Genomic DNA, 13,556 nt, shown 5'->3' on the forward strand with positions numbered 1-13,556 from the left:
TTTTGAGAAATTAAGAAGTGGGGCATGACAAGTTCTTGGAGCATGCTAGTCTCAAATCAATCTCCAGCTCACCGGCCGACTGATTCTTGGCCTTGCCGGCGGCGAGCGCACGTGCCTTTCCAAGCCATGGCGAGCGGCATTCTCGTCCAGATTTGGTCATCTTCTTGGATGGAAAAGCCGAGAGGGGAGTTAGGGAGGCCTTATTGCTTTTTGATGAGTTTTAATCAACTGTCAGGTTTGAGACCTAATCCCATGAAGACAGGAATTTGTACAGTTGGCTGGTATGATGACTCTCTTGCTGAGATTATAGAGAAATCTGGCTCTGAGCAAGGAATACTCCCACTTAAAATAATTGGGATGCCTTTCATACCGGGGAAATTAACAGTGAGAGAGTGTCAGCCATTGATGCACAGGATTTTGCAGAGGGAATACTGGCTGGACTTCAAGAATCTTTCTTTTGCAGGTGGACTGCAACTGGTTTCCACTGTTCTCCAAAGCATTGCAAATTATTGGTGCAGGGTCTTCATCCTCCCAAAGAAAGTGACCAAAAGGGATTCAAAGTGCGTCTCTTTTCTCTGGAAGGGTTGTGTTCTACGTTATATCTTGTGGACAAATGATTAAGGCTGGTTCTCTTTGGGTGGCATGGATGGACATTGACATGCTAAAGGGAAGGAGCTTTTATTCTCTTCCCATTACAGCTTCCTCTCCTTATTCATGGAGAGAAATTTCCAAATTAAGAAAGCTTGCCAAACCTTTGATCGAAAAGATCATTGGAAATGACAATAATAATTTTCTCCGGCATGATCATTAGCATCCAAATGGCCCTCTTCTGGATAGATGTGGTTTCAGAAATATTCATGAATCTGGCTCTGTCTTTTCAAGCTAAGTTTGCTGCTGTGATTGCCAACCTGAATTGGGTGTGGCCTAATGCTCGATCTGACGTTGTGGTTCGCATTCAAGCTGCTATCCGTCGAATTTTATTTCCCTAATGCCAATGAAGACGGGACAGGTTGGACGGCTGCCAGAAGCAAAGTTTGCTCGGTAAGTAGTGCGTGGAGTGTGCAAACGAATCGAAAAGCTCGGTCTCATCTGTTTCGGTTTCCTTTGAACATACCAAAGCATCCTTTCATCTCCTGGATTTTCATATCCGAAGGACGTCCATGAAAGATAGAATGATGCCTTGGAGCTTGTCTGTTGAACCCGGTTCGTGCGACATTTGCCGCTGAATCGCGGGATCATCTCTTCATCATCAAAAGGCTCTTACGCGAGGACCGTATGGATTCCGATTCAGACGCTCCAGCTTACTGGGATGTTGAGCTAGCTTGGTCTCTCTCCCTTGCTTCAATGGTCCTTCTTCCCTCCTATCTTGTACAAGCTAAACTTGGAATGACTTCCATTATCATGTGTGGAGGCTCTGGGAGACATGGACTTCGCAACTGAGTTCACTTGCTTTGGGTTATCTGTGGAACTAAGTTCTTACTTATCGAAAGAGATTAAAAGGACAAATCATCCAAACGCGAGTTTATCTGACAAGAATTTAAACTTCTGAATTTTCTTGTTAAATCCAAAATAATCATGCTAGATAAAAAATATCTTGAAAATATTTCACCGGATTGAAACGGTGTTAATGCCTAAAATTTGTGCACTTCTAACTATCTAAAGTGCAGACTAGAAAGATTGCAATCTTACTAACATACTCTAAACTTTGTCATACAACTGATACAAATGTGTCACATGACATGACATAACGCTCGAATGCACTTAAATATCAGCGATGTCCTAAAATGTATTTTCAATTATATCATGGAAATAATGAGTTTAACCAGAAACATATTTTTCTTAAAATATTCAGTGATCATTTAAATAAATTCGAAACTCAGGAAGTCGTTAAATTAAGTTTAGAGAAAATTTTTATCATTGATTTTCCCTACCCTTTCTGCCGGCAAAAGAATAAGAGCTAAAGTTGGTCCGTTTTCTCAAAAAAAAAAAAACTTAAATTAGATCGTGTCTCAAACAAGGGCCTGAGCTCACTGGCGGCTGAATTTTTGCCTGCCGGCGAGCATGTGCATATCATGTGCCATTTTTCTAGTTATGCCCAGGGGCATTTTTGTCAAAAGATATATATATATATATATATATTTCCTCCTTTTTCTCTTTCGCTCTTTTCTTCTTTCCTCGGCCTGAGCTCCACTCTCCATTCATCTTCCTCTTTACTGAACGCGGCCAATTCTTCATCAATCGCAAGAGCTTGACGGCGATTGACGATGGCTGGAGCTTAGATGGTGGCTAGTGGCAAGCAATTAGAGGATGTGACGACGCCGGCGACCCCAAAACAGAGCCCCGAGGCTTGATTTCAGTGGTGGTTCAAAATCAGGCGGCGACGTCGAGCCCTCCAACAGCGGTAGTGACAATCGGCGAATTGCAATGAAGGCCTGAGTGGCTTCCACGAAGACAAAGGTAGCTAGTCTCATCGTGGTGCGGCTCAGACTGTGTCCTAAGGCTAGATCTCAGTGGCAATTTACTCGAGAAATGAATGATTTGAAAAATATTTTCTTGAAAGTGATTTCTTTTATCGGTCACAAAAAAAACGAAATAAAAATATTTTCATCGTCCATGAAAATGTATAAATATGAATTATTGTCGATGATAAAAATATTTTTCATTAACTAATTATTTCAAGAGATATAAGTGATCATTTTTCAAAAAATATTTTCTAAATCATTCATTTTTCGCGAAATAAACGGAGCTTAAAAGTAAGACTTGATTTTTGCGACTCGACTCAATTGCACAAACTTCTTTTTGGCTTTTGATCAGTTTTTTTTTGTGGTACCCGATTTTTGAACCATTTCCACACGAGTCCCAATTGAACTGCGTAGATAACTTGGAACCAATCGAACAAATCGAACCGACCGATCCAATTTGGGGATCACTATCGACATGCGAAGAGATGGGAGGTTGGAGTCAATCTGGGTCCATGACGTACAATTCCAAGGCCCCGGTAAGTTTGGCTATAGGTAATGATATATCTTTACCCATTTCAGGGGTTAATTCCAAAAAAAAACACCAACTTTAGGTCGAGGGACAATTTTGGTCCAAACTTTTTTTTGTTCCATAAAAAAAACATCAACTTTAGGTCGAGGGACAATTATGGCCCGAACTTTTTTTTGTCCCATAAAAAAGCACCAACTTTAGGTAAATGGACAATTCTGGCTCGAACTTTTTTTTGTCTCGTAAAAAAGCACCAGCTTTCACTTAAATCTCAAATCTGACCCTTATTGACTTAAAACTATTGATTTTCTAACTTGACTATTCCACCTTAGCAATAAATCCATGTGACTTGCTGACTGGATTTGAAGCATTATTCATTGTCTTATTCTCCACAGCTTGAAGAATAACGGTGAAATTATTCGTCTCCTTCACTTCACCGGCAAGTCAAAAATATCTCCAGATTGAATCTTTCTGGCCAAACTTCGTCGTTTTGTCGTAATCCGAAGCTGTAGATCACCGCCTGTCGACAAACGCCATGGAAGAGATTCGCAAGGCTCACCACCATAACTTTTTTTCTCAAACAATGGTAACTTCAGATAGAAAGTCAATGAGGGACCAAATTTGGGATTTAAATGAAAGTTTGTGCTTTTTTACGAGACAAAAAAAAGTTCGAGCCATAATTGTCCCTTGACTTAAAATTGGTGCTTTTTTATGAGAGAATTATCCCTCGACCTAAACTTACGGGGGCCTTGGAATCCGGGTCCCTGACATACAATTCCAAGGCCCGGTAAGTTTGGCTATAGGTAATGATATATCTTTACCCATTTCGGCAATAGCAGATCAAATTGCATCCCGAAAAGGATCGATCGACACTTCAACTCAACTCACCCGTATAACTCACATGAATCAAATCACGAGATAAAAGACACCTCCGCTCAACATCCAATTCAGGGGCCTCTGCATGGCCGCCGTGGGAGCACAGCACAGCCACGGCAAGCTCCGTCCCCCCGTCGGCAAGACAGAGAGAGGGAGGGGGGTTGGCCCGAAAAACAAGCAGCTGTTCCTCGTCAGTGCAACGTGCATCGTCTGAAACCACCACCCCCAACGCATCGTCACGAGGGAAGAAGCGAGTCGTCGTCGTCGTCGGGGGGTTTCATCATCGATTGAAGGCGGGGAAGCTTTTTCATTTCTGGCGGATGATTTGGGGAAAGCGTGATTGAGGTTGGTCGAAGGGAAAGCTCATCAGCCCACCCAACGTCGTGATCAAATGACATTAAAGTGCAAAAGTGCTTCGAAGCGGAAGCAGCAGAGAGACCTTCCCGACATGGAAAGCGCCATCTTCGACCCACCAAAAAACAAAAGAAAAAAAAGGGGACTTGGAAAGCGCCATTGCCAGAAACAGAGGAGTAGTGGAGTGTAGTGTGGAGGCGTTTATCCCTTTTTTCTCTGCGCTTTTTCGGGGGATGGGATGGGATTCATCGAAGGACCTGTTGCTTTAACGTGAGCAGCGCCCGATCTGAGCCGTCCAGTCTCGCATAAAGTACAGCCCTTGACCCCCCAAATCCAAATCTCACTCCTTCTCTGTCTCTCTCTCTCTCTGTCTTTCGTTCCCGGAGATCTGAGCTGAGCTGAGCTAGAGGGGACGAGAGGTATGTCGTCTCCGAATCCGCTCTCTCTCTTCTGCGCCCTGCTTCTCTGCTTGCCCCTGGCCGTCGTCTTCATCCTCAACACCGCCCCCACCACCCCCACCACCACCTCCTCCTCCGCCGCCGCGGGCTGCGGCGGCGGCGGCGGCCCCGTGTCGATACCGGCAATCCCCTTGCTGGATGCCCGATTCGACATTAGGGCCAACCATGAAGCCAGGTTCTTGGAATCGAGAGTCCCAGTAGACGAACCCCCGCCGCCGCCCGTGATCGCAGGCGCCAAGGAAGACGCCTCTCGCCGCCCGCCGCCAGCGCCGGTCAGTGACGACGATGCGGAGGACGAGGAGCTCTTCCGGGACAGCAGCGCCTCGTACCCGCCGCCGGCGCCGGTCAGTTACGACGACGCGGAGGACGAGGCGCTCTTCCGGGTGGCGTCCAAGGTCAGCCCGAAGCCCAAGCGGCCCAAGAAGCTGGCCTTCATGTTCCTGACCACAGCGGGCCTCCCCTTCGCTCCGCTGTGGGAGGCCTACTTCAACAACACCCCGGGAGGCCTCTACAACATCTACGTCCACGCCGACCCGACCCGACTGCCCGGCCCGCGCCTCACCGGCGTGTTCTCCGGCCGGGCCATCCCGTCCAAGCCGTCCCGCCGGCACACCCCGACGCTCATCTCGGCGGCGCGCCGGCTTCTCGCCCGCGCGCTCCTCCACGACCCGGGCAACGCCATGTTCGCCCTCCTCTCCCCGTCCTGCGTGCCGCTCCGCTCCTTCAACTTCACCTACCGGACCCTGGCCGCGTCGCGGAGGAGCTTCATCGAGATCCTCAAGGACGAGGAGGGGCGGTACGACCGGTGGGCGGCGCGCGGGCCCGACGCGATGCTCCCGGAGGTGCCCCTCGCGGACTTCCGGATCGGGTCCCAGTTCTGGGCGCTGACGCGGCGGCACGCCCGCCTGGCGGTGGCGGACACCCGCCTCTGGTCCAAGTTCAAGCACCCCTGCCTACACCGCCGCACGTGCTACCCGGAGGAGCACTACTTCCCCACCCTCCTCGGCATGCGGGACCCGCGCGGGTGCGTGCCGTGCACGCTGACCCACGTGGACTGGCACGGCCGGACCGACGGGCACCCCCGGACCTACGGGGCGGAGGAGGTGGGCCCGGAGCTGATCCGCCGGCTCCGGGGCGAGCGGCCCAGGTACGGCGACGACGGGGCCAACGGCACCGGCCTGCTCGCCGCCCGACCGAGGAGCGACCCGTTCCTCTTCGCGCGGAAGTTCGACCCGGGGTCGTCGCGGGCGCTGATGGGCATGGCGGAGGACGTCCTCTTCGAAGACTAGGATGGCATCTTGGTGGTGAATGTCTCGTTCTTTTAGTGGGGTGGGGGGGCGATAACTGTATAGAGATCGGGCAAGCCTTTTTTCCGCGTCGTTTTGTTTTTAAGTCCAAAGGGACGATGATGATGATGATGAGTCGTGAAGTGTACATCTGTTTCTGCTTTAAATCCAAGATTTGGCGGAGAAGTTCTTTCTTTCATTTTGGGTTTTCTGCAAAATCAAGAAAAGAGCAGTGTTGACTTTGCGGCTGTGCTGTCTGTGTTTGTCCTCTGGAGGTTTGACGGTGCGGCGGAGCCGAAGTGATGGTAGCCTCCGCCGGTGCGTGGTTGACGACGACCGGAACTCTCCAAAGCCCACCGTACGATCTGGTCCAACCCGCCTGTAAAATATATGGTCTCTCGTCTCCAACATCGAATTCGATGTCATCAAGGTCGAAGGACTTGGTTAGGTCAACCACCGTCGTTGACATTCAGGTCAATTATGACTCGACAACCTCAAAACTCATGACGAGAGAGAGAGAGAGAGAGATTTTAGTTAGCGTTTCATGATCGGCCCAAATCCCGTTTGGAGAGGATAAGGTTCATTACGTGCCGCCGCATGTTCTTAATTCTACGACCTCAGATATGTGCATGTTCGTTCATCCAACTCAACTTGACTTGATTAAGTGTCGATTTCAATTCCACCTTACAATAGTGTAACCAGGACTAATGGTTCGCTACTTACTTTTACACAATTGATACTTGTTTTAGGCTTAATCACTCCATGTTAACCTTAAAGTGGTTGACAGTGAAGCATTGGACCGACACAACGATCGGACGCCTAAACATCCAGAGTCACTTGGACCGGCTGGCTCTACTTCACTTTCTTGTCACCATCTCCCCACGCCGGTCCGCCGTCACGTCGACTTAAAGTTTCGCGTGAAATTCCCTCCACGATACCCCCTTATCTTCAAAGTGCTTTTGAGGAGAACCTTTTCTTAGGGGGGGGGTTCCTAAACACAGCAGAAAGCAACCGGTAAAGTTGCCAAGGAAATGACACATGCCCATAAATGAAACTATTCTGGTATGTGGTGTCTCCACTAAGAAGAAGAATCTAGCACCTACGAAGCATCATTTCGTGTTGAACTCAAGTGCAATTTGCCTAACCAGTGAAGCTTCTTTTAGTTCATCATCATTCACTTATCGATGATGTTAAGAGGATCCATACGAACTTGTCTATTTAAGTATGATATATATACACAGTGGTCATCCTCGTTTAATGCCTGAGTACCCGGATCCAGAGTGAAAGATTGGGAACCCATGAGCTTTTTGAGGGCAAATCGACTTGGTTTGCCCGATAAGTAAGGGATGTTAACGGTTCGGTTCGGTTCGATTTTTCAAGAAAACTGAACCGAACCGAACTGTTGGAGTGCATGCTTGAACCGAACCGAATGTCGACCCAAACCGAATATAAACCGAACCAAAAAACCGGTTCGGTTCGGTTCGGTTTAGTTCGGTTTTTGGTTTTTTCTTCTTTTTTCTTCTTTTTATTTTTTGGCTTTTATCCTCCACAGCCCACGGAGATATTCAAATCAAATGACTGCAATAACAAGAACAAAACCAAAATCACGCACGAAGAAACAAAAAAGCAAAACAACGCATCTCCAAATCGAATTGAAGCTGAGCGCAAAAATGCAAATCCGACAGATTGAGCCCTCCCGGATCCAAATCGGCAAAGCCGGAAGGAAATCGAAAGCCAGGCTCGCCCCATTTGGACGAGAACAGAGGGAGCGGCTCCGATCTGCGGGGGGCGGAGGAGGTGAACGCCGCCGGCACAGACGCCACCAAGGTGCACGGAGCCTTCACCCTGCTCGCCATCTCTCTCTAACCGTACGCTAGAAGATGGACCAAACCGGACGAGCGCCGCCAGATCCAACCCGAAGCTTGCCTCTCTTCTGTTCCTCCTCTGTATCTTCTGACCCGGAGCTCGTCGGAAGAGGACCATCCACGTGGCACCGCGTCTTCCGGCTAGCTCTGCATGAGCACGTCTCTCCACTCTCTCTTCAATGGCGGAAATCCAAACGGGCACCAAGGACTCACGATATTTTTTAGAGGAGTGAGAAAGAAAGAGAGTCGAGACGAAGATTAGGGCAAAAAAGAAATTATTTTTTTCAGTTCGGTTCGAACCGAATTGAACCGAAATAAAACCGAACCGACAAAAAAGTTAATGGTTATTTTTATTACCTGAACCGAAAACCGAACCGAACCGAAATGCACGAAATTTTCGGTTCGGTTCGGTTTGTATTTTGGTTCAATTTTTCGATTAAGTTCTGACGCCCCTACCAATAAGCACTTACAAAGATGGAGACCACTCAGCCATTGCAGAGATATTGTCGCGATTTTAGTGACCCTATCGATTCACAGAGACAAACCAGGTCGACGCCGCCAATTAGACTAGTCGATATGATCCGGAAACCACGCATCAAGGAGCGGAGGTCACGAGAGTCACAGGAATATGCACCAGAGTGCACAACCAGGAGACATTGCCCGACCTTGGTAGGCAAAAAACCAAGACTCTAAAAGCATCAGACAAGGGGTTAAGTCCAAAAGGATATTTGCAGCAAGAGGGTTCTTGATTAGCTAAAAAACGAAAAATCATTCAAAGTCAGGAGACCAATGGCTAAAGTCCCAAAGCCATTCAAATCAATCATAGGAAGTCCTTTTCAGTTGTCTGAGTAATTTTCTCCTTTCTTCGCATTTTGCAGTAGTCTATGGACCATCTGTTGTCGTCGTTGTCTCCTTGACTTCTAATCCAATCTCTATTGATCTTATCCATTTCAGTTGTTTAATCATTCTGTCCTCGTCAAGTCAATTTCTGGGCTCGGAGCTGGAGTTGTCCAGCCAAACCAGTCAAAATTGGACCCAAGGTTTAACCTTTTAGGGAGATGAGTTGTACATCTGTCCCAAGCTTATACTATAAGCCTTTTCATGACCATCAGAAATCTTGACACTCATCACCAAAACCCTTAAGCCAAGATCATCTTTAGCAGAGGGAGTTTTATCCAAGATTAAAATCAAGACATTAAATCAGTAAGAAATAATCAACAAAGCAAATAAGCTGCGGACAATTCCAAGTGACACAAGAAACAGAAACCAAAGCAGCAAAAACAAAAATCTAGATTGAAGAACTGAACACTCTGGAAACAATTCCATGCATACTCATGACGGGGAGCGTTTGACTGGTTTCGGTAGTCAGTCTACTTTTACACATGAAACAACAAAGCATGAAGTTACTACACGATGACAAATTAGTTCTGGTTATACTAGCATTGACTGCACAAGAGGGCCAGAGTTCATGGAAATTCTAATATTACAAGAAGCACAAACAGGTGCGGGATCCCCCCGGATGTCAGCATCCGGCAATCTTCATCAAAATGAATACTCTCTCGGTTCATTCTTCCCTCTTCCAATTCCCGTGCACCAGAAGTATAAAAAGGATCATAACATAACATACAACTAAATACATAACTCGATAACAAAGCAAAAAAAGAGTTGTATAGGTATAGGCAAGTAACATCAATAAGGAGAATGATAGTACCCAGTCGGCGGCCCCATTCCATTAACTGGTGGCATGCCATAAGGCATTGTAGGAAGAGGACCTTGTGCATAGTAACCCGCCCCACTGATCTTGGCCAAGGTGGCTTGGCCTCGCATTCCATGCACTGCATACTGCTGCCATAGTTGCTGCTCTTGCACAAGCAAATGCTGTTTCTGCTCCATATCTGCCATCTGTACATATGAAGGAGGGGGGATGCTTAATGATGCAGCAAAAGGGTCCTGGTTAACCGTTTGGACAGTTCCGTCAGGTGCAGGGAGAGCCAGTACTGGGGTTGTGCTCTTGCCAAGACCAGGTAAAGCAACACTGCTCGCACTACCTCCACTCAATTGAGTAGTGCTCACATGTTGCCTCACCATTCCCTGGTCATACATGCCATTCAGTAGCAACGGATCAAGTCCACCACCTAAAGCTGCTTTCTGTTTTGATAAGTTACTGGCTGTCTCCACCAATGCCAACTCCCAATCTTCCTTGCCCGCTTCAGCAGCTGGGTTTTGCCAAGCAGAAGTCACTTCTGGCTCACCATTAGATCGGAATGCTTCCCATGAACCATTGCCAGTATTAGCTGGTGGCCCCGCAAACAGAGCCAATGCAAATTTATTACCTTGATCATCAGCAGTGACTCCATCATCCCTCAGATCCACCAGATCCTCTGTCACTTGCGGCTTCGGTGGCTCCGGTTCTGGCTCTGGTGGTGGTGCAGGAGTATAATTCTCTGGTGGAGGCAACGCCTTTATCTCGTTCATATCAGGCACAGGCTCCTCCTCCTGAGCCACAGGAGGCAATTCCTCTCTCCTCTCGGGGCTCTTGGGCCTCTTTGCTCTATCCCTCACAAACTCCTCCAATGTCTCCAACAACTTACTGGTAATCCTTTGCACTTCAGGATACTCGGACGATCTTGCCACTCCTGTACCCTTACACCAATTATAGAATGCAATCAACTCATCAATTTGCTTAGCAGCACTGGCATAAGCATCAAAAGCCTTGACGCAATCTTGGTACTCCATATCGAAAAACTTATCGAGCAAAACAGCCAAAACCTCACAGATATCAGCATATATCTGAAAACTCTCCTTCACAACAGGGTACAACGCAACCAAGATCAACCTACTATTCTTCGCCAGACCAGTTGGCCTACATGCCAAGAATCTATCCAATAGCCTCTGCAAGTGACCCATTTTGCCGAAAAGCCTTTCTGGCTTCATTTCCCTCAGTGGCGTCACTACCCTTCTCTCTTCTTTCCCATCTCTCACCACCACAGCATCACTCATATCCCCGTATGACCTTGACCTTCTCATCCTTCCCCCATAATTTCCATTCTCTCCTCTATAATCACCGTAATCATAATCAGACCCACGGGGTGGCGGTGACCTAAAATCATCTTTGCCTCCGTATCTATCCTCACTGCGAACACTACCACCACCATTAGCACTTCCACTAGGACCGCCGCCGCTGCCGCCGCCGCCACTGCTCTTTCTATCAAACAGAATCAGTTCAAGCCTCTGATCCAGATACATACCATAAGTCCTCACAAAAGCAGAGTGGTCCCATGAATTAGAGTGAGCCTCATCTCTAAAATCAGACAGATTCAACAGCCTAGCACCACGCCTAGTCGCATACATTATCTCCTCGTGGAAAATCGGGCCACCATCATTCAACAAACGATGGATGAGCGTCAGGGATTTGAGAGCCACGATATAATCACGTGTCTTGCTAAGTCGCTTTGAAAGCGCAGAAACACACGCATGCACGTATCCACGCGAGTACGAGGTCAAATTCAAGATTCGGCGGACATATTTCTCATCAGTAGGATCATCATCATGGCTCGTTGCCTTCACGATAGCTACTTCGAGCTCCGGCGCCATGTTGCTCGCGACCTTCGCGAGGCCGATGCTCGTCTGGTCCTTGACCGCCCCGAGGGCCTTGCGGATCGTGCTTTGAGACATCTTCGCCTCGCCCTCACCTACCAAAACCGCAAAAAAAAAAAAAAAGATCACCAAATTTACAAGCTCGCCGAGAAGCATCACTTGAGAACGACGCTTTCCGGTGATTCGTCAAGCAACGAATGAGGAAACAACCTCCAAGTAAGCTTCAATCATTACAGTCATACGACTAATCACGCGATAAATGAAGTATTCAGCTCGACCGTTGGCTTTCACTAATCTAAACCGCATACATAAGACTTAATCACTTAGCAACAAGAGATCACCATGCTCTACCATCATTAATTGCGCGATAAACGAAGTGCTGACCTCCGAGAGATTACCTTTGGAGAAAGCGTATCAGATCTGAAGAAGATGAGCTCCGGCGAGCTTGAACCGGCGGCGATCCGCGCACTTTGTCCAACGAAAATGTAGGCCGCCGAGCAAGCGCGAGCCGGATTATGAGCAGCGAACGGATCTTAAGATCAGGACCGCCGAGCACCGACTGCTCTCCGTCCTCTCCGTCCGAGAACGGAAAGGAAACAAGGCGGACTCTGCAGAAGCGTACTCAGATCCGGCGGAAACGAGCTCCGGCGGAGCCGAAGCTCCGGCGACACCGTTGACCTCGCTGGAGAAGGCGAGACCTCTCAAGCGGAGGCCGCCGGGAGCAAAGGAGGTGAGCTGGCGCGCGGTCCCCGGGGGAGGGAACGGAGTCGGCCGGGGGTCGCAAACCCGCCGGCTCCCGCTTCCCTTCGCCTTCTCGAGGCCGAGAGCGGGCGCGAGCGAGAGAGAGTGATGAGGTCGGAGATGGCGGTCGTGGCGGCGGCGGCGGCGGCGGCGGACGGCGGGGGGCCGGCGTTGATCTGGCGGGAGATCTGGACGGGAGGTGGGATTCTCGATTGCCTCTCCTCCCGGGACAAGAGGCGCTGTTTTTGTGGGCGAGAGAGGTGGGGTGGTGGGGCGTTGGGGTTTGGTATGTGCGGGTTTATGATATTTGAACGAGCGACGGGCGTGCGGTCCCCGGTGAAAGCGAAGCCTGATGGGAGGCCGGCCGTTGGATTCGAGGTGCGGCTTTTTTGAAACGGACGGTGATCTGGGATTCTGGAGGTGGTCGCGCGGCCAGGGTATCGTCGCTCCTTTCGGGGGTTAAAATGTCGGTGTTGGTATGTTGTACAGAGTACATAGCTGGAAGTGGGGGGGTGGGAGTGGAAGTAGAAGTAGAAGGTTCTTCTTTAAAAAAAAAATTTTATATTAATTAATTATTTATTTTTAAATGATTTTTCGAGCCTACCAGAAGGAAAAAGATTCGACTTTCCAATTGGAGAAGGAACGTAACTTCCCAGGGTGTGTACTTTCAAGGACATTTCTTTGTGCTGTAAGTTAGGTATTGTCCTGGTAAAATTAAACTGATTAGGGCCCTGTTTAGTTCAGTATTTGAAACGAGCGTTGGGACTCTAAAGTTTCTTTACCAAATACAAATGGCGTTTGGCAATTTTTTTTGGAGCACTTTGAGGAAATGCGATTACATTTCCGAAGGCCTCTAAAGTCTCTTAGCCCAAGGCAGGTCTAGAGGCACTTTGGCAAGTTGCATTTCCGGAATGCTAGTAGCACTGTTCATGGACTGTTCATCTTCCCCGAGGATCTAGTCCAGAGGCTGGCGACAGCCTCCTAAGGGGTCGCGCGACCCCTCAGACTGCTAAGTCACGCGACCTCAGGCCGCCTCGCTTGAGGTCACGTGACCCAAGTAAGCGTTGGCCTGGGTCGCTGGACCCCAAGCGAGGCTGGCCATTGGCGGTTGTCCGGCGGCCGTTTTGGCCTACCGGTGGCTGAGATCTACCTTGAATTTTTTTTTTAAATATTAGCAAAATCCTTTACAAAATTAGTTTTTGCCAAATGGTATTTAGATCAAAGTTGCTTTCAAATGTAATTTTAAAATACACATTACCAAACACTACTTACATTTTGGAAATCCTTTAACCCAAACACTTTTACATTTTGCCAAAGACGTTCCCCCAAAGTCGAACCAAAACAGGCCCTAGCTTGAGGTGATGGAATCCAAGACGGCAGGCTCGATGCCG

At 48.4% G+C, this 13,556-nt stretch overlaps 2 protein-coding genes across 2 annotated transcripts; one reads left to right on the forward strand and one right to left on the reverse strand.

Annotated features, from left to right (window-relative positions):
• Positions 1-4,412: 4,412 nt before the first annotated feature.
• LOC115674270 (glycosyltransferase BC10) lies at positions 4,413-6,162 on the forward strand. The gene has a single exon (XM_030596619.2). It carries the CDS (start codon positions 4,640-4,642, stop codon positions 5,963-5,965), a length of 1,326 nt encoding a protein of 441 aa, XP_030452479.1. The 5' UTR covers positions 4,413-4,639; the 3' UTR covers positions 5,966-6,162.
• Positions 6,163-9,099: 2,937 nt separating this feature from the next.
• LOC115674284 (putative clathrin assembly protein At2g25430) lies at positions 9,100-12,420 on the reverse strand. Its single transcript, XM_030596635.2, has 2 exons — positions 11,823-12,420; positions 9,100-11,519 (listed from the first exon to the last, which is right to left on the reverse strand). Exon 2 carries the CDS (start codon positions 11,500-11,502, stop codon positions 9,517-9,519), a length of 1,986 nt encoding a protein of 661 aa, XP_030452495.1. The 5' UTR covers positions 11,503-11,519; positions 11,823-12,420; the 3' UTR covers positions 9,100-9,516.
• Positions 12,421-13,556: the final 1,136 nt, after the last annotated feature.

This window comes from Syzygium oleosum, unplaced genomic scaffold (genome assembly GCF_021117445.2).
Source record: "Syzygium oleosum isolate NSW1041296 unplaced genomic scaffold, Sole_v2.1 Sole_v2.04, whole genome shotgun sequence".
NCBI classification, from domain to species: Eukaryota; Viridiplantae; Streptophyta; class Magnoliopsida; order Myrtales; family Myrtaceae; genus Syzygium; species Syzygium oleosum.

What these genes read in the sequence shown, in the direction of transcription:
- LOC115674270 (XM_030596619.2), top strand. Translation starts at nt 4,640, where the DNA reads ATGTCGTCTCCGAATCCGCTCTCTCTCTTCTGCGCCCTGCTTCTCTGC.
- LOC115674284 (XM_030596635.2), bottom strand. Translation starts at nt 11,502, where the DNA reads ATGTCTCAAAGCACGATCCGCAAGGCCCTCGGGGCGGTCAAGGACCAG.